The sequence below is a fragment of the Nipponia nippon genome, unplaced genomic scaffold (genome assembly GCF_047370975.1).
Source record: "Nipponia nippon isolate SJK-2023a ecotype South Korea unplaced genomic scaffold, ASM4737097v1 scaffold_10, whole genome shotgun sequence".
Classification (NCBI taxonomy): Eukaryota; Metazoa; Chordata; class Aves; order Pelecaniformes; family Threskiornithidae; genus Nipponia; species Nipponia nippon.
In genome coordinates, this window is record NW_028262291.1 from 31,611,995 (window position 1) to 31,635,232 (window position 23,238).

Consider the following 23,238-nt stretch of genomic DNA (forward strand, 5'->3'; position numbering starts at 1 on the left):
CAAGGCCAGGTCAGCCTCTTCATTAATTAGCTCTTCAAGACCCCTTCCTCATTTCCATTGAGGGTGAGATTTTATAATTACTTAGCAGTCTGAAATAAAAAACTGGAGAAGAATTTCCTAAGGACATCTGCACCCATTAGATTCCTCTGTGACTGTTTACATATTTATGGGTCTGGCATTATGTGAAGAAGAACTAGTCCCCATTAGGCTCAGTGCAGCTATCACTGAGAATTGCCAAACATCTCTTGGGTGATGGGATCCCACCTAACAGTGAATGTCGCAGGTGATGAACACCCTCAACAGCTGTTAAAGGTGAGAGGAGTTGAGGTGCCAGAACCTGGTCAGACCAGCCTGTAGGAGAGGACTTCCCAAGCTCTTTGCCATTAACAGAACCACTGAGCAACAGTCCCACTAGCCAATGTAGCACCCAGCTAAGAGCAGGGTCAGAAGACTCACAGATCCCCGTAGTACCATGGAAGATAATTTTCTGGCATTAAATACAATAATGTTCTATTTTTGTGTAGTCTCTGTTAAGCAATTCCTCTGGTGCTGAAAAGGAGCAGGACTAGGGAACTGTTTAATGAGGGACATTTGTGTCCACTGCCATGGAACTAGCTAATTTCTTGTTTAATCTGATGTGGTATTTATCTGCTATGAAGTATCGGTTGTGTAGGTTAAAGCAATGCTACTCACTTGTTACAGGTTAAAGAATGGCCTGCACTTTGACTTGCCTAATCTGGGGCAGAAGGTCTGGTGAGCTCTGAGAAAACAGGTCGTGGATTTTAATCTGGTATTTTTCCTGTGAAAAACAAACAAAAAAATCCTGCTGTTTTGGTGTCTCTGGCAGCATTTTGTTGTACAGTTACTCAAAAAGGCTGTTCAAATAACTGAACTGAAAAATACCCTGGTAAGGAGAAAAGATTCTGGTTTGATACGAAATGAAATGCGTTTTCTTTTTCTCAATGAAACAACCCTTTCCCACTGCCAAGTGTGCACAGGCTTGAATGAAACATTTCATTTGTGAGTATTTTTTCCCTCTCTTAAAAACAATTCCACCGAGCTCACTTCGGAAGCAAGGTACTGCTCCAAAATGAAACTCTCACTTCTTGTTTGTGAAACACTGGCACAAAATGTCTCACCCTTTCTGAAAAATCAGTTTCTCCCTCTGCTGCCCCTTAACCCTTTCTCCCCTCCTGCATGATTTTGACTGAAGCTACTTCCTTCAAATTCACTCCTTCACTCAGATGTTCAGATCACCCTGAAATTGCATTTTTTAGAGAGTAAACTGAGACATTTCACTCCTCCCTACCGAGCGCGTACTGATGCTCTGCAGGGTACAGTTGTAGCTCTTACTTCCCTCTAGATATTGATGTTGCTGGGACTTTGATGGGGAAGTGAAAACTGGCTGCCATATTGATGAACTCTCGATTGGCACTTAGAAATTCCCAACCAAACAGGGGGGATAACTAACAGAGAAGGGAAAAAATCAGTAGACGATGGGATTTTTCCAGCTTTTGGCACTGCATTACAAACAATGGAGAGTGTGCGTGGAGGACACTGCCCATTCGGCAGCTGAAAGGGTTTCAATGAGGGACTGAAGCTCCAAATTGGTTTTGTTTGTGTTTAGTTGAGTGAGGCAGTTCTACTTATGTCTGAATATACAATCACATTAGCAACAGTGTGAATTATGCTTGTGTGGGAAAGTCAGACCTCTTGCATTTACAGCATGTTTGCATCGGTTATCAGCCATTTACCCATCGTGTGCTGAATTTCTTTACCTGGATGATAATGTGGTTACCTCATGTAACAGCAATGAGGTCACTGCCTGTGCAATGGCATGGTGTCTTCTGCGTAGTTAAGTTTATTTAATATTAAAATGATCATGTTTAAATAATTTCTCTGGAGTTTGCCATTTGATTTGGAATTTCTGGAAACATGCTGGCAGGGAATTAGTCTAGAGTCATTCCTTAATCTTTCTAGAAAGAAAATTTGTCCAGAGATTAGTAATACTCTCTCCTTTTTCCCTTTCACCAGCATAAATCCAGCCTACCCGGTTTTCAATTGACGGTTACTTTTATGGGATGGCTGTTTCCTGGCCCATGGGTGAAATCACCTCTGAAGTTGTCCCCAAAGCCCTCGGTGCTTGAGGAGGACCGCAGTGGTGCAGAGGGCTTGTCTTGATGCTCTCCAAACTGACTGAGTGAACGTGGCCTGTTTTTAGTGAAGAGGTGCCCACATCACAAAGCATTGCCTCTGTCGCGCTCTCCTGTGTAATTCCAGCGGAGAAGCCCCGGTCGGAGTGCCCTGGGGAAACGATGTGTCCCATCCACTGTTGCCGCCAGCTCGGGTTAGACAAACTTTGTCGGGTCAGCGTGAAAATGCCGGAGCCAGTCTTGTCGAACACTACCTTGATAAAATGGGTACGCTGGGCAGTGCTGGGCATCCCTGCAGCCGTGCTGCCGTCTGTCTGGGTGTGTTAGCAGGGCAGTTTAACACCGGGAATATTGGGGAAGTACCAGGTATTTGGACAGCAGACGTGTTCAAGCAGGTAGCAGAGTCCTTGTTCAGGTTAAAGGGAGGGGAGGAGGGGCAGAGCTGATATCTTGTTTTATGGGGGGTTTTAACAAAGGTAATACTCACGCGGAAGGCTATTCAGGCTGCGCTTTCCCTAGCATTTTAAATACCACCCCACTCCTCTCATTATAGCTGAGGATTTTGGCTCTCCCGGGGGGAGGAGATGTTCTAAATGGGCTGGCAGGGAGGTGGATTTAATGCACTAGGAAGAACTGGCTTCACCAAGTTAAAAAGCAAAACAAAACCCAATCCTCCATTCCTATTTTTAGTGTTTATGACCAAGTATTTTTGCTTGGTTGCTCATTTTGAAAGGGTTTAGTGAGCCTGCCAGTTGATTGAAAGCTCTGTGGTGTGTGAGCTGGCCTGGCTGGGGAGCCTGCAGTGCATAGCGACGAGGTCGGAGCCCGCGCCCGAGGTTTTTTTCCACTGCAGTTTGTTGAAGGGTAACAAAAATGTCCCCCAGGCAAAGGGGATGTTAGCTTTCGAGGTTGTGGTGATTCATCTTGTCTGGATAAGCAGCCTTCCTCCCACTCCCGCATTTTCGTCTCCATCTACCTCACCCCTACTTCACTGTGCAACCAAATGCAAAACCTGCCCTGCATTGCGCGGGCGGTATTGCTGGGGGGGTCTCACGTAGCCGACCCCTGCGAGGTGTACCTGCTGGGCAGCATTAGCATTCGGTGCCCATACTCCTGGCCAGTTCACGCTTTATAAATGGGTTTATTCTCGTTATTAGGAGTTATGTCCCTGGCATATGGAGTCCGTGCGGTGCCTGCAGGCAGGTTTCCTTCCTGTTGGTGTTGGTAAGCAGCCCAAGTGCCTCCTGGCAATTAGCAGATCGTTACCCATAATGCGGCGCGCAGCGATGCAGCCTAGTGGGTTTTCTGGAGGTCACTCTGACCTAATTCACCCCCAGGAATTGTACAGCGTTGGCATGACTTACCAGTGCATTAACAAGCTGATGCTTCAGTATGAGGTTATTTGAGTGCTTCCACATTACTTTTCTTAGGCAAGAAATAGCCATTTTGTCTAGCGGCCAACAGTGGCTAATAGGGGTTTGGTCTGGAAGAGGAGGAGCAGAGAGGAGCAGGCTGGTTTTGAGATGGGCCATTGCAGGCGTGTGGCATTTCCTCTGGCTTTAAGGTTGGGGGCCATTTCTGATCCCCGGGTTGCAAATACGCAGAGCCCAGTTTGCTGCCTTACTTCTGCATTATCACAGCATCTTTGCAGTGAACTGAGCAGCGTGTCAGGTGTGTGCCTGAATCCCTGCTGCTCGGCCTTGGAGGGAAAGGCAGAGGAGCAAGACTGCCCCAGATCTGCCCCAGATCTGCCGCAGCACAGACCCCCAGATGATATGAAATGGAGGTGCAGATTTCAGCCCGTCACAGGCAGTTTTGGAGGGGCAGGCGTGCCTGGCCAGAAGGGGACCCCCACACAGCAGCGGGCACCCTGGCAGGGCTCATCCTCCCTCTGGCAAATGTGAGCCCAGAGCAGAGCGCCTGGCTGCAGCATCACCAGCCCAAATCAGTGTGTTCTCCCAGGGCGGTGATTTGTATACGCTGAAGTTAATTGTTGGCAGTTTTTAGAGGCTTTTAAAATCTGTAACTTCTGTTTTTCGTTTCTCCCTGCTAAGATACGTATGGCTGGACTGTGCATGCTGAGGAAGGGGGGGGGCTATGCAGGGAAAGGCACACACAAACCTATCGCAGTAAAGTGGTTTTAAAACATTTCTCAAGTAGTTTTCCTATAAGAGTTGTGGCATCTGCTACCAAGGGGATGGTGTGTGGGGAGAGAGTGATTTGACTGACAAACCATTAGGATGCCCAGAATAACTCGCTCCTGGCTTCTCTTTTTGCATGCTCTGGAGGTCACCCCCAAATCCCACCCAGCTCCTCCCACCGCCCTGTGCCAGACAGAGTTACTCTGCCTTGTCTGCGGCTGATTTCTCTGGGTGCACCTGAGTCTGTGTATGCACAGATCCTTCACTTTGTTTATGCACGTGAACAGCCTTTGAGCCAAGCTCTGCTCTCGGTGTACCCTCTGTAGCCCAGGCTCTTTGTTCTAGCTAATGCTTTTGACGCTTAAAAACATTTCAGAGGAAATTATGCGGCATTGCGGAGTCAAAGCTGGGAGCAAGTTGAGCTGGTGAGCGGACTTTACTCAGGCAACAAAACTTTCCGGGGAGTGCCTTGAGATGAGGGGTGTTTCAGCAGGAGCTTGCTCCCCCCATGCCCTTAGGTGTTTGCATGGCTAAAGCAACAGCAGGGTAGTGCAGGAGAGTGAGCTGCAAGTGCCACCTTCCACGCACCACCATGTTATAACTTCCTCAAGATCTCCAGCATTAATTGCTTTCAAACACAGGTCTGTCCTGCTTTCAGTTCCCATTGACTCCAATTACACCTGCCTAACTGTGACTGGGACTGAACCACTATCTTTTGCACAGGCGTTTTATTTGCCCATTGGGTGAGCAATTAAAGCACGCTCTCTTCTACCGGTGCCGAATATTCGAGCAATTGCTTGTAATTTATGTCTCTTTTTCCACTGGAACTGGCAGTACAGAGAAGCAAACCACCACCTCCGGAGTGCAGCTGGCTGCCAGTCCCGGCTGCTAATGCAGCAGAGCGCCCCTTCCCTTTCTGCGGGCTCGGTTTAAGCTCTGTCCATGCTGGCCAGCATGGCTATAGGGCCAGGAAATGAAATAATAGGAACTATAAGCTCTGCTACAGCTGAATGGTTTCAGAGCTCCATCAATTATTAAAGGCGTTAATTCTTCCACAATTACTGGCGTATTGCGGCATATTAGATTAGAGGAAAGTTGGTCTCTGACCAAATCAGACTGACCAGCCTATTCACTGAGGCCCTCGAGTCCTTTCAGACTCACTTCTGTAGCAGAGTTGGCGGTGCTGGGACACTGGGAGAAACAGCCAGGTTTTTCTCATTTCCATCAGGACACAGAAATTCACAGTGGTAATATTTCCTCTCCTCCTCTTCTGTCTAATAGTAATAAAACCCAGTGGTGCCTATGAGTGAGACTTCCTTTTTTGTTTGTTTGCTTGTTTTTCTTAAGCAGCTGGATTCAGCAGGGCTCTGCGCCGGAGGGGGTGAGACAAGAGCTCTTCACCTGCAGCCTCTGACACCCACCCCTGCCCTGGCTGCTGGGAAATCTGTTATATTTTTCTGTAATGAAATATTCCTGCTTCCCTGTATCACAGAAGTACTGTGGCAGGCAGTGCCTTGGATCCACCCCCCAAACACTTTTGAAGGCTTTTTTTTATGAGTACATCCATTTGAGCAGGCAGGTCCTACATATGTCCCTGCATCGTAACGCCTTGACGTTGTAAGGTGGGAAGGGCCAGGAAAATGCCAAGAGCTCCCCATCCTCATCCCGTAGTCATGTTTGGTCTTTTTCTGAGAGTTGCAGCTCCTTGAGCCCTGGGATTCTGGCAGAGCCAAGCCTGTAGGTGCGGCTGGATGGTTTGGCTTTTTAAGGGCCCTTTCTAATCTGTCTGTTATTGACAGGTACATATCTATAGGCATGCATTCTTAGACAGACAAATGAGGGATAAATGTTTATATTTTAACTGTAACATCATATCCCTTATTAGAATTACAAGTTACTTTTCCCTTCTTTTGTATGAATAACGGTAATAATAATTCTGTCTAATGGTGGCAGTGGTCATAGCAATGCTTATTCAGTCTTAGCAGGAGGGAATTTTGCAGTTTCTTTGCATGTAAAACTTCCATTATTTGGATGGGGTTCCTGCGACATAGGTCATTATATCTGTAATATGTATTTATAGTTGTTTAAAGACCTGAATAGTTTATGGAATAAATTCTGATGTGATATAGCCAGGAGCCCTGTGGGTTTTCATTACGCTATTGATTAAAAAGCCCACCACTACACAGTGCAGATAAGGGAAAGAATTGGAAACTGGGTGAAAATTCTTTTTACTCTATATAAATAATTTCACATTTGTTTTAAAAAAGGAGTCTCTGCTTATTTTTTTCCCTCAAGATAATCTCTGCCTTTGTTTGAAAAAGGTTATTGATTGGATTGTTAACTTAAATAGTCTGTGGCGGGTGTGACAGAGCACATGGCTGCAATTAATCTTGCAATGCAGAATCCATTATTGAAGAAGCACTAATGAGCCGTTCTAAGGCCTTCACTGGTCACAGAGCGCCTGGGAGCAGCAGATTGCTCCTGCCCTTTAATGTCAGTTTTGGTCTTTAGTGCTATGCAGCCAGTGTAAGCAGAAGAGATTTTCAGATTTGTTTTTTTTAAGGTATTTATGTTAAAATTGTCCTTACCAGCAGTCTGAAATTGCACTGGGTGTGGGAGTCAAGAAATGGTGTCTGAATGCGTTCGCCCCCCACTCCACCGACCAGATGTCTGGTGGACATAGTGTACAATTAAAGCCAGTGGCATGTGAAACATGGGTGTCACTATAAAATATGGTCTCAGTCACAGGGTTCAGATCCAGAGGAGAGTTTTGACAAAGATGAGGGAGCTTTCAGGCCTGATCTATACTTTAAAATATTGCTTTAAGACAAAGGGATGAGCTGTTGGAAACCTTCTCACTGCAAGTTTTATTGTCTATGTTGTTTATAGCTATTGCGGCATAGCAAAAGTTTAGGTAGAGAATAGTTATGGTAGATTAGAAAGTGCCGATGTTAACATATCACCTTCTCCTTCAACAGAACTGCTCCCGGGGTGTATTTTAGAGGTCTGTCTATTGACTTTGGTGACACCATAAATATGTGTTACTTCTTCCCCCGTTAGATCTGCGGGGCTGATACAGACATGCGAGAGTGATCCTGGGTTTGCCAGGGCTGAGCCACCACCTGAATTGTTAACTGACTTCCAGCTGCAGACTTTGCTGCACACCTTCGCTGTAGCAAATGCCGTTTATCTCAAGATTAGCAAAATAAGACTGTTTCTTCATCTTGACCACATGAGCAATGAAATTAAGCAAGAAAGACCTTTCCAGCTCTCTGGTTCCCACAGTGTCTGTACCAACCTGAACCATATTTTCAACTGCTCTTTGTGTAAAGCAAAATATTTTCTGAGCTGAATTAGCCTTTTTTTTTTTTTTAAGGGAATTTGAATCTACCTATAGTACCCCACCATATGCAGCTACAGAGCTTTGCCTTCGGGTATTCTGCCACAGAGGGAATGCCAAGAAGTGCTGTGACATGGAGCAGGGATGGTCTTCACTAATGCTGCTCCACAAAGTCTTGGATGTGTGAATTTTCTCGTAGATTATGAAAAACACTGGGTTTTGAACCAAAGTAGCGGGAAAATAGAGAAACTGTAAAGAAGAAGAGCAGGGAGGGCAGGAAAAAGAATTTTAAGGTTTTGAGTATCTACTGACATGCTTACTATACGCTACAGTGCCTCATCACACTGCTGACATAACTGAAAAAAATCTTTCCAATGACATTAGGTTGGGGTCATGGTACCACAAGGCACATTGTTTAATGTGAAACAGGATCTGACTTGGAGGCTGAAGAAAGACATGTCCGTGAGGAATTCTTTTTCCCTTAGATATGTCATAAGCCCTGGGCTAACAGAGAGCAATCTGCAGCTATGCAGACATGGCTGTGGGCATTTGTTGCACTCTTTCATAGTCAGAGCATTTGGAGAGAGAGCCAAACGGAGTTAAAAAATTGGTATTTTTTGCAAAAGAGTCTTGCTTTGCTACTAAAAAGAAGCCACTATGGCCCTCACTCCACTCTTAATATTTTCTTAGCGATCCTCAGCCCACAAGAGCCCATTTCTTTTAGGCTTGTGGTGGGTGTGGTTCTTAAGAAGGGCTCTGCAAAATCGGATGGATCACTTCGAGTATGAGGCACCATCGATACAAGATGCAGCACAGAAAACCTGCAGAGGTGTTTTTGAGGCAAATGAGGAAAGAGACAGTCAAGACTGATAGCTGGAAGAGAGCAGGAATGGCTGTGAAGGGACAGAGATAAAGTAACGAACAGAACCTGACCTTCATGTCGTTTGAGAAAGGGAGAGTCTCTAGCTGCAGTCTCTGCAATGAGCAATGTGTGTATGCAGGCAAGTCAGCACGTGAATGTGTGTATGCATTTAGCTGTGATTTATTTCTGTAAGTTTGATTCCATTCTTTCTGTTTCTTTTCAAATGTGACTGAAGCTATTTAACTCTCTGATTAACTCACCTCCCTGTATGAGTTGTTTTCTGTGATGTATTCCAGCACTGTACAACCTTTCTGGAAGCTGGCTTGCTGCTGTTGGGATGAATTCCTCCCCGATGTGTAGTGTGGCACATTTGTTCTATTTACTAGTGTTGGAATGAGGTTCTGCGTTTGCTGTAAATCAGATCTGGAAGAACATTTCAGTGTCGTGTCAGGTTCTGCTAGTTTGGTAGTATCAGAAATTATATGAGGTCCTCTCAGCAAGAAAAGGTATCATGTCACAAAATCTCTTTCTGCACCGTTGCGGTTTCAAGGTCCCCACAACTTTAGTTTGGACTTGGTCCACTGTAAATCTCAGTAAAATCTGACTCTTGTTTTCTGCTGACATTTCAAGGGCTCCAAAACCCAGTGATCTTCTTAGCCAATTTGAGCTCCTCAGTACTGCCAAAATATTTCTTTTTTCAAAAGCTTAAGAGTGATATGAACAATGTCATTGATCCCTCCTTCCTTAAATGTCTCCTTTATTTTCTATTCAATCTCCTTAATAACTTATGTACACACATTTCTTTGCTGGACAGGCTTAGTTTTTGTATCACTACCATGGGAATATAACTGGAAAACCAAAATCGTTATTACACCGTTTGGTGGTACCATGGGCACATAAAGGAAATATATTCCCTACAGCATTCTTGCCTTACCCAGCAATTCTCAGCAACTGTTTGCTTCACTAGCTAGAGAATATAGAAGCTTCTTGTAGGGTGGTGATGGGTGATGTGATGACAGAACAAAATATTGCTGATGTGTCTGGTAATGAAGATGATAGCGCATCTATGCCCACATCTACCATAGCCGTGCCTTTTTTTCTTATTGGAGAAGCAACCTTTCTTTCTCTACTCTTAAAAAGACTTTTAGGCTGGTGCAGGTGGAAAAGTTTTTTCCTGCCCATTGGCTGTAGTCTAAGAAGAGCAGATCGCCTAGAGGTGAAAAACCCCTGCGCACCTGATGGTGTAAGGTCCTAGAAGTAGCACATGGTAGTGCTGGATGTGCGTAGCTGTGTTTCTAGGTTTTCTATAGATGAGCGATTGGCTATCCCTGTCCCATGCCCCCCGCTCCCGACTATGCACAGTGTTAATGCTTACATGTGTCAGAGAGGGATGCTAAATATGGGGCTTTCCAAGAAGGCAAGCGATAGGTTATTGCAGGTGACTTAGGGACTGCCTCAGCCTGATAGGGGTGGTTTGGGAGTACAGTACTTTATTTCAGCGGTATATTTTTCTTGTTGTTTTGCAGAAGGAACACTGATCCTACCTTTGGTTTGTTTGTTTGTTTGTATTTTCCCCTCCAGAAAGCCCATTGCTGACCCTGCTACTGTGGTACCGCTGTTTTGCAAAGCTGGAGTCGACACGCATGTAGGGGCAGGGGTTGTAACTCTGGCAATTTGTCCTTCCCGATTAGATGTGACTGTTCTGCTAGCTTTCCCTTCTTTATTCCTTTAATTTAGTTCGTTGTGGGATTTGGCTTGGGTTTTTTTCCTTTTGGTTTCTTGTTTTGATCCTGGAAGGTTAGCTGTGCAATTTGGTTTCTTCTGTGCCAACCAACTTTAGTGGCAGAGCTCTTAAAAAAATTAAAAGCTGTATCCCTCCATCCTGTCTTGCTTCTTCTCTGTACACTGCTGCTTCCATTTAAGCAAAGTTTACAGAATTGCTCCACCCATTTGGACACCAGGAAGGGAAGCTCTGAAATGGAGAATAACCTCATTTCCACCAGGTCCTTCAGTCCGGTCGAAACAACGCTAATCGAAACTGTAGTCCAATTTCTATTAAGACAGATGGGCTCTCTCTGAAATTGGGTTTGTTTCTGATTTCATCCTTTCTCTTGTTTTCTTTCCAAAAAAAAGCCCCACAAAAACCAAACCCAAAGCCAAACCATTTTTAAGAGCTCTGAATAAAACTGCTTTGCCAATGGGGAATGGGTGGGGATGACTCTGATTTTCTCTTGTGCCCGGCAGCGAAAGGGTTAATGCCTGCTTTCCTCTTTGATATCTGTTAGTTGCAGCCCATGTTGTGATCAGTCCATGTCCATGTGCGTTTTGTTCCCAAGTTTAATACCGGTTAATTAACAAGCAATAAGTGAGCCTTAACAATGACAGTTGTTTTCGATCTTCCTCAGGACACCCAACCTGCCTGCAGTTCACCACAAACATGACTGAGGCGGTTAAAACCTATCAGTGGCAGTGCATTGAGTGCAAATCCTGCAGCCTTTGTGGGACCTCTGAGAATGATGTGAGTTCATTTACCTTTTCATGTAAATAAGTGTCACTGCAAGCTACTGTCATGCCCGCCCTTGAGGAGCATGTGGCAATGGTGTGTGTCATGGCTTTACTGCTGCTTCCATACATCTCTGAAGAAGAGCCACCATGACAGTAGAGATGGGCTTCTCCCCAGTGCCTCTGTTCTGCCGTTGGTCTCTGCTGAAATCACCACGGGCATCATATAGGGCCACTTAAGATGGCGATACTTGTGGTTTGTATGCTTATTCAATAGAAATTAGCTGGAGGCCATAAACTCATGTCACAGGGAGCTGCAAAAGAGTGGTATTGTCAATATGGTAATCAGGAGCAGATGTGAATGGGTGATAGCCCGAGAGATGGCAGGTATGTTTCTTCTGTTGCTGATATTGCTTGCCTTTTTGGCATGATTTTTTAATCGTAATTGTAAGACTTGGGAAACATGAAAGCATTTGAACTGGGATGGCTAGGCCTCGCTCTAGTCATGTAATCACCTACCCCAGTGATTTCTAAACCATAATCCAGAGCCTGCAGCTGAATAGTGTCCTCTCTGTGGGGTTTTCAGTTCAAATCTGATGCTAAGGGTCCTTGGTAGTCTGTGAGAAACTTGGAGAATTGACAGTGGCTGGAGAACTTTGGAGGCAATTGGCTAAGGCTACATTCCCCATAGCAGAATTAATTTGAAGCCTGAGATTTTGTTTTGCTTGAGCAGTAAATAAGGAAATCTGAAAATAGGGAGCTGTTCTGTGTTAGGAGTCATGGGATACTTCAGAGCAGGTTTTTCCCCCCAAAAGTATGAAAGAGCTGCACACCACACGGTGGGATCACATCATTTCTATCTGTTTCACAGAGCATTTGCTACTTCAGCTGAGTTTTGAAGAACTGGCTAGGTCCAGGCTTTTGATGAGAAAGAAAGGTTTCCCCTGAAGGGATGAGATCCAGCACGTGGTCACATCACTGGAGAGCAGCAAAGTGGGGATGCCTGTCCTCTTCTCTCAGTACAGCATACCCCTGGCCTAACAGCTTTTGCTCCTGCATCGTGAGGCCACTTTGGAGAGGAAGTCCTCCACCTCTCAGAGAGATTTTCCAGTTAGAAACTGAACTGCTTTTGTGATGAGAAGGGTAGTGGTTGACCCTGGCCGCACAAACATGATGCCTTTTACGTTCCCAATAGTCTCTTAGTTTCTATGTTGCAGCTCTGCGTTCCTAGCTGAGCGCTGCTAGTTACCATGCTTATGTTTTCACCTTGTCAAGAGACTAACTTACGTCATTTTCTCTTTCTCTCTTCTCTCTTTCTCTCCCTGTTTCCCTACTGTCTCTCCAACAACCCTGCCTCAGGACCAGCTGCTCTTCTGTGATGACTGTGACCGTGGCTATCACATGTATTGCTTGAATCCACCAGTCTTTGAGCCCCCAGAAGGTAACATGTGTTAGAAGTCTGCTTTGAAAGTCCCTGTGGAGAAGGGAAGAATTTCAGAAAGGTGGTCTGGGCCATGCAGAGTTAAGGAACCAGTAGCAAAGCAGAGGCAGGTAGCACTGGAAAGAAAGAAAATAGACGTGGAGGTCTAGTGTGATCTGAGATTTCCTAGGCAATCTTGCCTGGTGTCTACTTCCTCTTCCAGGACGTGGCTCTTTTGTGGGTCATGGGTACCTTTGGATGTCCCAGAGGGCACTGGACACCTCAATTTAGTCAACTGAATTGAGCTCCTGTGAACCGTGACCTTGGACTTCCAAAGAAGTCAAAGTCCCAGAGAGAAAGTCCCAGACAAGGAGGTCGCCTCTGGAATAGCTGAGAGTCTGTTGTCAGGAGACTAGATTAAAAGGAAAGACCTACCTTGTTCTCCGGTCTGTCTGTGCCTCAGAAGGGTGAGAGCTTTACAGTCTGTATTACATTTGGTATGTAGTTCTGTCCTCTGCAGGGGATTCAATCTGAATATACTACAACTGGTTGTAGTTTGTCACTTGGGTGGGGAGCCAAGGAACTAGTCCCTACCTTACTATAATTGATTCTCTGACTAAAATCTACAGAGAGCAGTAGAAATGGAGAAGTGCAAATGACTCCGGTTTACATGAGGGGCGAGACAAGAATAATTACAAACCAATCATGCATTCAGGAGCTAAATGTTTGTAACTTTGATAAAGAGGAAACTGAATCAGGAGGAGAAAATTTTGAAATGAAGCTAATAATTAGCTAAAGGTTTCTGTTTGACTGGGAAGTGGTGTATTGAATGTATGAAAATATAAAAAACCTAGTGGCAATGCACATCCCAGCTGTGTTGTAACTTGTGTAGAGAGCCTACATACATGACACCAAGGGCAGCAGAGCCTGCTTCAGAAAAAAACAGGCAATTCCAATGTTAGGAATATTTGATATCTTGTTGAAGTCAATCTTGACATAAACTCTGAGTGCCTGGATTTGATGTCATTCCTGTAAGAAGGATTTCTTCATTTACAGGGAGCTGGAGTTGTCATTTGTGCCGGGAGCTGCTCAGAGAGAGAGCATCAGCTTTTGGCTTCCAGGCCTGAGGAGCTCCAGCAGTCAAGAAACACTTTGTTCCTGGTGTTGCCATACCAGCACACAGTTCCCACCCAGAACACAAAGACACAACCCACATCAAAACGAACGGACACTCTAATACAGGAAGAGGTATCTGTGGTATTCACTGTCACTAATGCCATACCTCCTGGGCTCTACTAGAAGGATCACATACTTTCCTGATGCTCCAGATGAAATCTCTTCACTGCTATGCATGGTTGCTGCTTACCGTTATGGGCTCACATGCATTATAGAAGGGGGAGGGTTGTTATATCGACATGGAGGAGTCAATTTTGTGTGGCCTTGTGCTTTCTGTTTAGTCTTCTTTTTAAAGAAGAAGTAATAAGATATCTCCCAAGGAATTATTGGTGAGTACTTTGGCTGGGAGCAGCACCAGTTGTTTCTCTTCACAGGCTTGACTGGAAATCTCTTTACTGCAACCACTTTGTATTCACAGGGGGCTCTGAGAGTTACATTAGTTCAAGGCTTCCTGGGTCATGAACAATGCATTGTCACTGAGAGAAGCACTGATCAAAAAAATTTTTGGGGTGACACTTTATCCCTTGGATCAAATGCTTTAATTTGGCAGATCTTTAGAAATCTGGTTTTAGTATCTCTGAAGGAAGAACAGCACCAGTATGTACACATGGAGATGCTTAGAAAAGTCTACCATCTTTGGTATTTCAGGATATTCAGGCACACTGTCCCACTACAGTGCCAGCACACAGTCCAGACTCATCATTTTATTTTTGTTCAGAAAATTGTGAATGGTTATGTATGTGACTGATTTGCTGTTTACCTCAGAAAACTGAACAAAAGAAAAATGTCATCTTAAGTTGATTGTAGAAAATAAAATTGTCAGTTTTCTGAGCAATCTAAAGTAAGCTGCAAAAAGGAACAACTTTGGCTTAGGGTCAAATGAAGCACTTTTGATGAATTTTTTTAAATTTCTAAACTAAAATGTTCTGCAATTGAAAGTTGCATTTTATTTAGGGAATTGCCTAATCAGGACTTCCAGAATTTCCACAGTGTTATTGGTTTTTATCAAAGTAATTATCAAGATTTAGCTGAATTTTCAAATAATTTTGCCTCCAAATTCTCTACAACCGCATTTTTGGCAAACATGATAATTTGTCAAAAAAAAAAAACTTCCCCAGCTCTAAAGAAGGGAGTAATTTACTGAACCTAATATGAAAAGAAAGATTTTCTTAATTATTTTAAAATTTAAATAGAAATAGTTGTACTTTATTTAAACAAACCTCTACATGTGAAATGGAGAAACATTAAGCAAGAGCATCAATTGAAAAAAATATTATTACAGTTGAGTCTCTTTGAATAATTTAAGACATCACTAGGAGGACAAGTGAGTACATTAAAGAATTTTTACCAGATACATCTTTAAGGTTAAAAACCTGCAACTCCCCAAACTGCCAAGTAGTCCAGAATGACCATTTTCCTGGGTGTGATGTATATTACTTCCTATACATAGATTTAAGTGGGTTTATAATATAAATTTAGGAGAGTCCCAAGCAGCATGTGACTCAGGTTGCTTGTACAAGTAGGTAAGGACACTGAAGATTATATTTGGCATATTTATATTGGTTGAAACTTTTCCGCAAAATTAAATGTCCCTGAACACTTGAAATGACATTGTGAAAGAACATCGGTGAGCTAATTTTTCTCCCTTCTCCTGCTGATTACACTTAGTTAGAATGAGCTATACTGACCTAATGCACTTTCCCTCTTTATTTAGATAGTTTCTTCACCTTTTGTGTTTTTTTCAGCTTGCACATGTAGCCATGTCAGCTGCTGGATTCTCCCACGTACTCTTGCAGCCTCTTCTCCGGCTGCAGCAGGAGTATTTTAACCTGTTAGAAAAAGGCTTTACTAAGGTTTAGAAAGTGTTTATCCTAGTTTTATTGGACCAAATCTCTCCCAGAGCAGCTGCACTGGCTGCCTGTGAAATTCATTCAATACCTTAGGCTTTCCATGTGATGGCCCCTCAGACGAGCCGACAGTACAAAGAAATTTGAGCATCAGGCGCGGGGTGGGTAAAGCAGGAGCCCATGGACCTGTGATAGGTGTCTGGTACCTGTTGGGACAAAACTCTAGTAAAGATGAAGTGTCTTCCTCCCAGTCTGGAACTGCCCTGGCCCTGGGGAGCACTTGGGGGCCACAGCTCAGCCACATGAGCATTTGCACCCATCTGTTGGTGTGGTCAAACCCTGCTGACCTGGCACTTTGGTACCATTGCACAGTTCAGACCGACAGAAATTCCTGTTGCTGCTGTGGCCAGGAGTGCAAGCATGTATTCAGCAGGACACTGCTGGGTTCTCTTGTGGAAAGTGAGTGTTTTGGCAAGAGGGACAGGAGCTAAGTGTGTGCACTGGAGGAAAGTTTTGTGGTGGTGCTTGCAGTGGGAGCAGCAGAGATGGGTTAGTGTTTGGACTGGTGCTCAGCTACCAGGCCTGCTGGGCTTAGGCAGCTCCATCACAAAGGCCACTGCCTTCCACTTTCCTGGTATTTGCATTGACCTTGGGAGAGGCATAGGATAATGTCTGCGTTATCAAATGGAGAGGAAAATGCGTATTGTTTTAGCCAGTGTGTCAGGGAGACAGCGGTGGCTCATCACGTAAGTCTCAGGTAGCCCTGTTGGTGGGACCGGCTGGTACAGAAAGTCAGGGCTCTCCATCCCTGTGACAGAGACAGTGCTAAATGAGCTGTTCTCTGCACGCTTGCTTTCCTATTTTGTGATTGTGATCCATAGTGCTGACTGTTTTCTCCTCCCACAACCATTCTGCCGTGAACGGTGACTTCCATGTTTGGAAATATTCCTCAGTTGCCTTGCTGAAGTTTATCACTAATGAGATATGACAGGAGGAGAGATTGCTAGATCTTCAACAGCGAAATATTGTTTGCCATTTGAGAACAGTGTAATAGGGTACTTACCCACGGTGGTCCAGCTGCGTTTCATCTCCTCAGCTTTGTGCTGTGTCGCTGTGTCGCCAGGCAGCTCCAGGTAACTTTGGCAGCAGATGAGATGCCAGCTCTCCCATGAGAACTTCCTCCAGCTACAGTTTCCCTTCTTCACTAGCTCAGTCTGAGATAAGGGGCTGGAACAGACCTCTCACTGACATTTTTAGCATGCATTCAGAGCCGTACGTCTTGGCACACTTTAGAAATACTAATCAATCCACCAAGCGAACAATGCTGTACCTGCCCTACCGAGATGCAGAGAGGTTGTGGCACATCCATCAGGGTGAGGAAGAGTTTAGAAACTCTTGAGAACTGATTCCCTGTCACCTGGTACCCCCTTGGGGACAGCCTTCCTGCATGACCATTGATGTGAACTACTTGGGCGACTCCATCCACTGTCAGGCAAATCTTGAAACTGCTTGTAGCAGCGATCTGGTCTGGGCAGCAAACAACATGAAGACTCCGACTCTGTATGCTTCTCTCTCTTTCTACGGCAGGACATGCAAGTTTGTTGGCAGCCCTTGAGGTGATCAGACTCTGGCGTATTTCAAAACTCTTCTGTGTAGGCAAGGCAAGCAATATTTTAGCACAAATCAGGGCAAACTACCACGGGAGATGGTAGATCCTGCATCCCTTGAAGTCTTCAAATCAGAATGGGCAGCTTCCCAGAAGATGTATTTTAATTAAACGCAATCTTAGTTAATCACAGGAATGTCTGACTGAAAAAGGCTTGTGTTATAGAGGAAGTCAGGCTGGATGATGTAATTGTTCTTCCTGCCCTTATTATAAAAACAGATGTTTACTGTGGGAGGGGATGTATTTAAATACAAGCTGTGTCTGCATAATGGCCTTAAAGTATGTTAGTTACACATATTAATGTGATCCTTCTCATTTTTAACCCATTTTGGATAACCTAAGAAAGGTCAGTTATAGAAAATTGCCTTTACTGTTGCAGTAAATTGCGCATTACCTCCTTCATGCCCACGGTGGCAGCTACATTGGTGTTAGCTACCTCAGGCTGTTCCAGATATTGAACAATTCAGACTATATTGCATGAAACCATGGCTTGATTCTGGCTTTCCCTCCATCACATTCGTGTGCTGTGTTGCCCAGTTTTCTGCCCCATGGTGGGAAGACTGCCTGGGGAGGGGAGCTGCTGCAGTGGCAGCCTCGGAAACCAGAGGGTGGAGAAATGGTCACAAAAAGAAGGTGCATCCAGGCCGTACAACTGAGGAGGTGAGTTCATGTTACCGTCACAGAGCCTCCCCTGTAGCTTGGAAATGGCAATACCTGTAAGAAACATAAGATGGGTCCCATTCTGCCTCCAAACTGTACTTCCATAGGCATGTCTTTGGATTGAGTTTACAGCATTTCCGTAAACGTACCTTAGGCCAGCTCTCAAGCTAGGAAAGCCACCATTAAGTGTGTTCTTTTGAAGCAAACTTTGCTCTAAATAACTTCGAAATAATTATTTCTTAGCTTTCTTTAAAAGGAGCTTAGTAAATTCTGCCCCAAAGGAAGACTCTCCCACACCGTGCAGCGTTATGGGACTGTTGCATGTTCTTTACACCTACAGCATGTGTTTTGACAGGGGTCACTTGGAAGGTGAGGAGTGGATGGGGGTAGAAAAGAATATTAATTAAGCTTGTCACTGCCGGAGGGATAGTGTGCATTGTGTGCAAGGGAATTCCAGGTAGAGCTGGGCATGATTTTTCTGTGTGGAATAAATTTATTTTTAAAAAATGTACTTTTGAGAGAACCGCAATTATTCACATATCCAAGTTCAATCTGGCAAATTGTTTCATACAAAAAATATGGGGGGATACCGGAAGAGTTGAAAATGATTGTTTCAATCCTTTTAGAATGAATCACTTCAATATTTTAATTTCAAAGTTAATTTAATTTCAAAATAAAATAATTAAATACCCTTCATCTGACATAAAACATTTAACGTGGGGCTCAGAAGTATTTCAAGTCTATCTGAATTGAAATTTTCCAAATTTTCCTATTTAGTGTCATATCCACCACTGTGTGTCTGTGTGGTTTAACCACGGTTAATTCCGTTCCAGCACGTCAAGAAATTGCATTAGAGAAAACTTTACAATATCTGCTCAAAAGAAAGTTAGCAGCTATGGAGGAATAGGAATCTTTAACATGATGCAACTGGTTCATCTAAAAGTAAAACGATAAATAAAATGGAGAAATATGTAATCTTGAATGCTAGGAGCACTTCCTTAGAGTGAGACATCTTGGTTGATCTTACTTGTCTGTCTGTCTATCTAATCATTTGGCAATGCCAACTGTTAGTCTATAAAACTGTCTTTCAGAGCAGAAGGGGTTTATGTTTTCCTGATATATAAAAAAAATGGACAAAGCAACAGAGACTGTATTGGTAACAATTTGCCACCAGTCTGGGAGGGCAGAAAATGCAAATTGTATGGAGGAGATGATTAAAGGATGGATTGTCTTGTCAGTTTTGTTATAGAAGGCTGCGGGTTGGACAAGAGGAGGGTGAAAATAAGTTCTGTGGAGCAGAGCAGGCAGACAGGACAGGAAAGCCCCCTTCTCTAGCCAGTTCTGGGTTTGTAATGATCTTAGCATCTCATACTTTTGCGTGATATACTACCTGGCAGGGCAAGGGAAGTATGCGTTAATTTTCTTTAGGCAGCTGGGCAGGGTGACCAGCACTGCTGGGGCAAGAGCGGGCGCGTGCTGTCCCTCTCCTGCCCCAGCCCCCACAACAAGACATGTCTGCAGAAAAAACCCACAGCCAAACAGGCAGAGGTGCTCACATACTCATTGCCGTACTTAGGCCTCGGTTAACAACAGCTGACCCGAATGGGAGACAGCCCGTCCAGCAGAGCTGCTGGTTGTGCCAGGCTGCCCGCCAGCGTGGAGAGTCAGCGATGCTCTGAGGTTATCGGGAAGTGTGACATTTTGCTGTACCTAAGTGGAGTTATAAAGTGTGGGGTTTATTTCCACTTACAACAGGGCTTGCAGCACCGCTGTGGGCAGATACCCAAACACTCAGTACCTCACTTCTGGAGAAAAGGCAGGATGGCTATTCTTAGCTGTTTTTGCAAAGCACTTGGAGCCCATCAGCTGCATGCAAGCACTGTGTGCTGCCATTTACCACAGTGCTGCAGACCAGGCTGTGGCAGAGCAAGCAGAGCCAAATTTATTTCTGCCAGCTGCAGGCCCGTGATGCTGCCCGGGGAGATGGGAGCAGGTGACAAGCCAGCGGTTGGGTGCCGAAAGTCCAAGACCCTGCAGAGGAAATGAAAAGTTTTAGTTACTGTGGCTATGCTTCTCCTCTGGTCAAAGCGGGCAGGAGCTGGGACTGGCAGGCGGCCAAATCCATCTTCAATGGTGATATAATTACTAACAATGACCTCCAGCCCTGGCAGTATTTAAATGGCTTTTCAGGGCAGGCACAAAACCTGGTCTGGTTTACATAAGATAAACTCAGTTTTGCTGGAGGGGAAGGGAGAGGAGAGGGGGTCTCTGGTCTGAAGGGGACTGATTTATAAGCGCAGCTGCCCAGCCCGTTCCCCGTCATGTTCCCATGGCAGTGCAGGCTCAAGCTGCCTCCTTTCTGCCAGTGCTGGTGCCATCGACTGGGGCCAGAGCATCAAGTCCCTGCTCCGGGGGAGCAGTTCTGCAGGGAGAGTGCTGGCGCTGTCCCAGCTCTGTCCTCTGCAATGCCGGCCGGGGCGCAGGGTCTCACCGCACTGCAGAAAAGGGCAAGAGTGACCGACGCTGCCAGGCAGTGTCCCTGGCTCATGGGGGAGTGTGCCTCTCTTGAAGTACCCAGGCTGCAAGATGCAGGAGCACAATTTAGCTGTCCTGATGGCCAACTCTTAGTGTGGGGCAGAGGAGAGGTGCATTAATTATCACCCTGTCTCTCCAGCGGCTCCGCTGGGCTGTTTGGCGAGTCCCACCACCACTGTGCATCAAGACACTTAACTGAGGGTGGAGCAAAAGGTAGACAATAGCAATTGCTTCTGGGGGACAGAAGGGTTTTTAGGGTTTACCCTCTTATTGCATAAATGTCAGTGAGAATGCCAGGCATTTTGCAGCTAGGGAATCAAGCCAATAGCTTAATAATGTTTGGTGTGTGTTTTTGCCACATTGGATGAAAATGTGAAGTATTATTACAGTATTCACCCGTGCATTTAGAATATATGTTGTTACTGCTGTTTTGAAATGAGGAAACTACTATTTCCAGATCAGCTTACCTCCCTTTGCATGCACGAAGTTAACAATAAAACACTTCATACCTGAAAATTGCTGATTTTTCAGGTATTGATATTTTCTTTCAGACTCCTGTCAGTCTAGTCATCCATCTCATTCAGTTCATTGTAACAAACAGTAGGTTTCACCTCCACAGTGACTCAGGAAATGTTCCCTCTCTCCCCACTTTTCAGAAGCCAAGGAGAGAGAAGGGCAGGTTTTATTCTTCATATTCTGAAAGAGTGATAAAGAATGACAAGTCTGTTGCATGTTCATCTCCTTTCCATGTCTTGAATGAATGAGTTGGTTGGCTGGGACAGAGCTTTCTGTAGCAGTCTGAAAGGTCTTTGCTAGCATCTGTCTCACCTGTGCATGAGCTATCACAGTCTGGAGTTTTGTCCCTTTGTCCCCTTGGATAGGACTCTTCCTGCTGTTGCCATATAAAACTTTGAAACCGCTAATTCTCATCAAGGAACCATGTGCTTACAGTCCTGAAAATCAAGATAAGGATTTCCCTTAGATTCCTCAAGATTTTCTGCCAGGAAGGCAGAAATCCCCCTGCCCATGAACTCTGCTGGAGTACAGATCTGTTTCCAGCCCAGCTGCTGCTGGACTCAGGACTGCATTTTGATGCCCACTATGCACTGCCAATGCAAACTTTGCCGGCAACATTAAAAGGGAAGTATCTGCTGAAAATCAAAGGACAAGACATGAATGTTATGGCTAATGTACTCTTCCTTCGTAGCTCTCCTAGGAGTATAACACAAGAGATGTGCCCCTGCATCCTTTTGGGAAGGCTATAGCAAGTGCATGAGGAATTTCCAAGTATCATCTCCTTTGAGCTTCATTACAGAATATCCTTCATTGTTCATTCTCATTTTTTTCTTCTCTTACAATATATTCCTGGATTTCAGAGACAGTGTGTACCAAAGCTGATTTGAAGTGTCTAGAGCAATTCGGAAATAGAGAAAGGTCCAAACTGAACCATCAGCTTTCATCTCCCCCTTAGAAGTGTTCAACAAACCCTTGATCGTTGCAGGGAATCAAACTCGTGTGCTGACTTAATCCCAACTCAGCATTAAGGTCACACAATAGTTCATACAGACTCTTTTGTAGTCATAAAATGTTCTTTAAAAATGCAGGGAGAAATGTTTCCCCTTTACCTTGATGGCTTTCCATTTTTTGTGCTGCAGCAGAGATCAACGGTCCTCCTGTTTACTCTGACTTTCTTCCAACACCGCAGCCTGGGTCAGCAGTGATGGGGACAGGCCTGGGAATAATTTATTTCATTGAATTGCAGATGTAAAGAGAGGTTCAAGAGCATTCAGGTAAATTGTCATCTGTGCTAGTCAGTCAGGTCTCCTAAGAACCAGAAGTTTGTGTACATGTTAAGTTATTGCTTCACCTTTTCTTCATCTGCCATTTCAGACTGTGTGCCATTGGTATACACATGTTTTTTTCACTAGAAGTGGTTGCAAAGAAAAACATCAACAACTAAAATTGGGGGTGGGGAAGACTGAGTTAGGATCTTTGCTATCGATCCTTTATTTGACTTTGGGACAGCACTGTCCCCATTATTCGAAAGGGGAATAGAAGGAGGATAAATCTGTGACATCATAGTGGATCTCTCAGATAAAAACTGTGATGTCATCAACTTTTAAGTGCACTTTTAAAATGCTCAAGTAATGATCCCAAAATAGTGACATTCCCATTAACACATTGGTAAAGTCTTACTGTGTGATGCTGTAGTATTGAATTTTAATTAGAAGGAGACTTTAAGTTATATATACAAATATATATGTATTTGTGTATCATATTAATGTTATTTACTGTAAATATTGCTCACCTATCAGGAATAGATCTGGAGTCCTATAATAAGTGTTACTCACCTTGAAGGAGAAGAAGGAAGAGGGAGAAAATCTTATTTGTTTTGCAAAGGTGTGTCAGCATTCTAACAAAATAAGGCAAAACATTATCCCTTACAACTTAATCTCAGTCCTGTTTGGAGCATGATATATCAACACATGAAAGAGTACCAATGCTCTAAAAGATAGGCCAGATTCCCAGCTGCTCCCAATCAACATTCCTCCATCAACTTTAAGCCAAGAGGTTGGCCTGGTGTCTTAAAGAGGCCCAGTCTAAGTAGTCTTAGACTTTAGTCTTTATTAAAAAATGTGTGGTGCTTAATAGTTGAGCACACCCAACACATGTAAGAAAATAGGTATTCCTATCCCAGAGGAGTCTGGTCTGTTTATACTCGGTTTTGGTTCAGCCTGGTTCTGGTGGTGCCATGTCACAGGCACCAAAGGAAAGTGAGAAATCTCAGCAAAAGATAATGATGGAGCAGTCAGCAACCAGGGCAGATTTCTCTCTAACTCTGTGGAGGTTGGACTTGATTCATCAGTTGTCAGTGTACTGCCTTTTGATTTTCTGTAAACAACCCCTTACTGCCATAGGAAATAGTGAACAGCAGT

The 23,238-nt window shown here is 44.4% G+C and overlaps 1 protein-coding gene across 3 annotated transcripts in view; it reads left to right on the forward strand.

The window, feature by feature from the left end:
* DPF3 (double PHD fingers 3) overlaps positions 1–23,238 on the forward strand; it is a 200,846-nt gene that overhangs the window by 148,518 nt on the left and 29,090 nt on the right. For 2 of the 3 annotated variants that reach the window (XM_087746422.1, XM_087746419.1), the window contains 3 exons: positions 10,902–11,014; positions 12,358–12,439; positions 13,475–13,666. In XM_087746422.1, the coding sequence (XP_087602548.1) occupies positions 10,902–11,014; positions 12,358–12,439; positions 13,475–13,545 (266 nt within the window). In that variant the 3' untranslated portion in view covers positions 13,546–13,666. Of the gene's footprint in view, positions 1–10,901; positions 11,015–12,357; positions 12,440–13,474; positions 13,667–23,238 lie in introns of those variants that run through there. The other variant, XM_087746421.1, reaches the window with a different exon arrangement.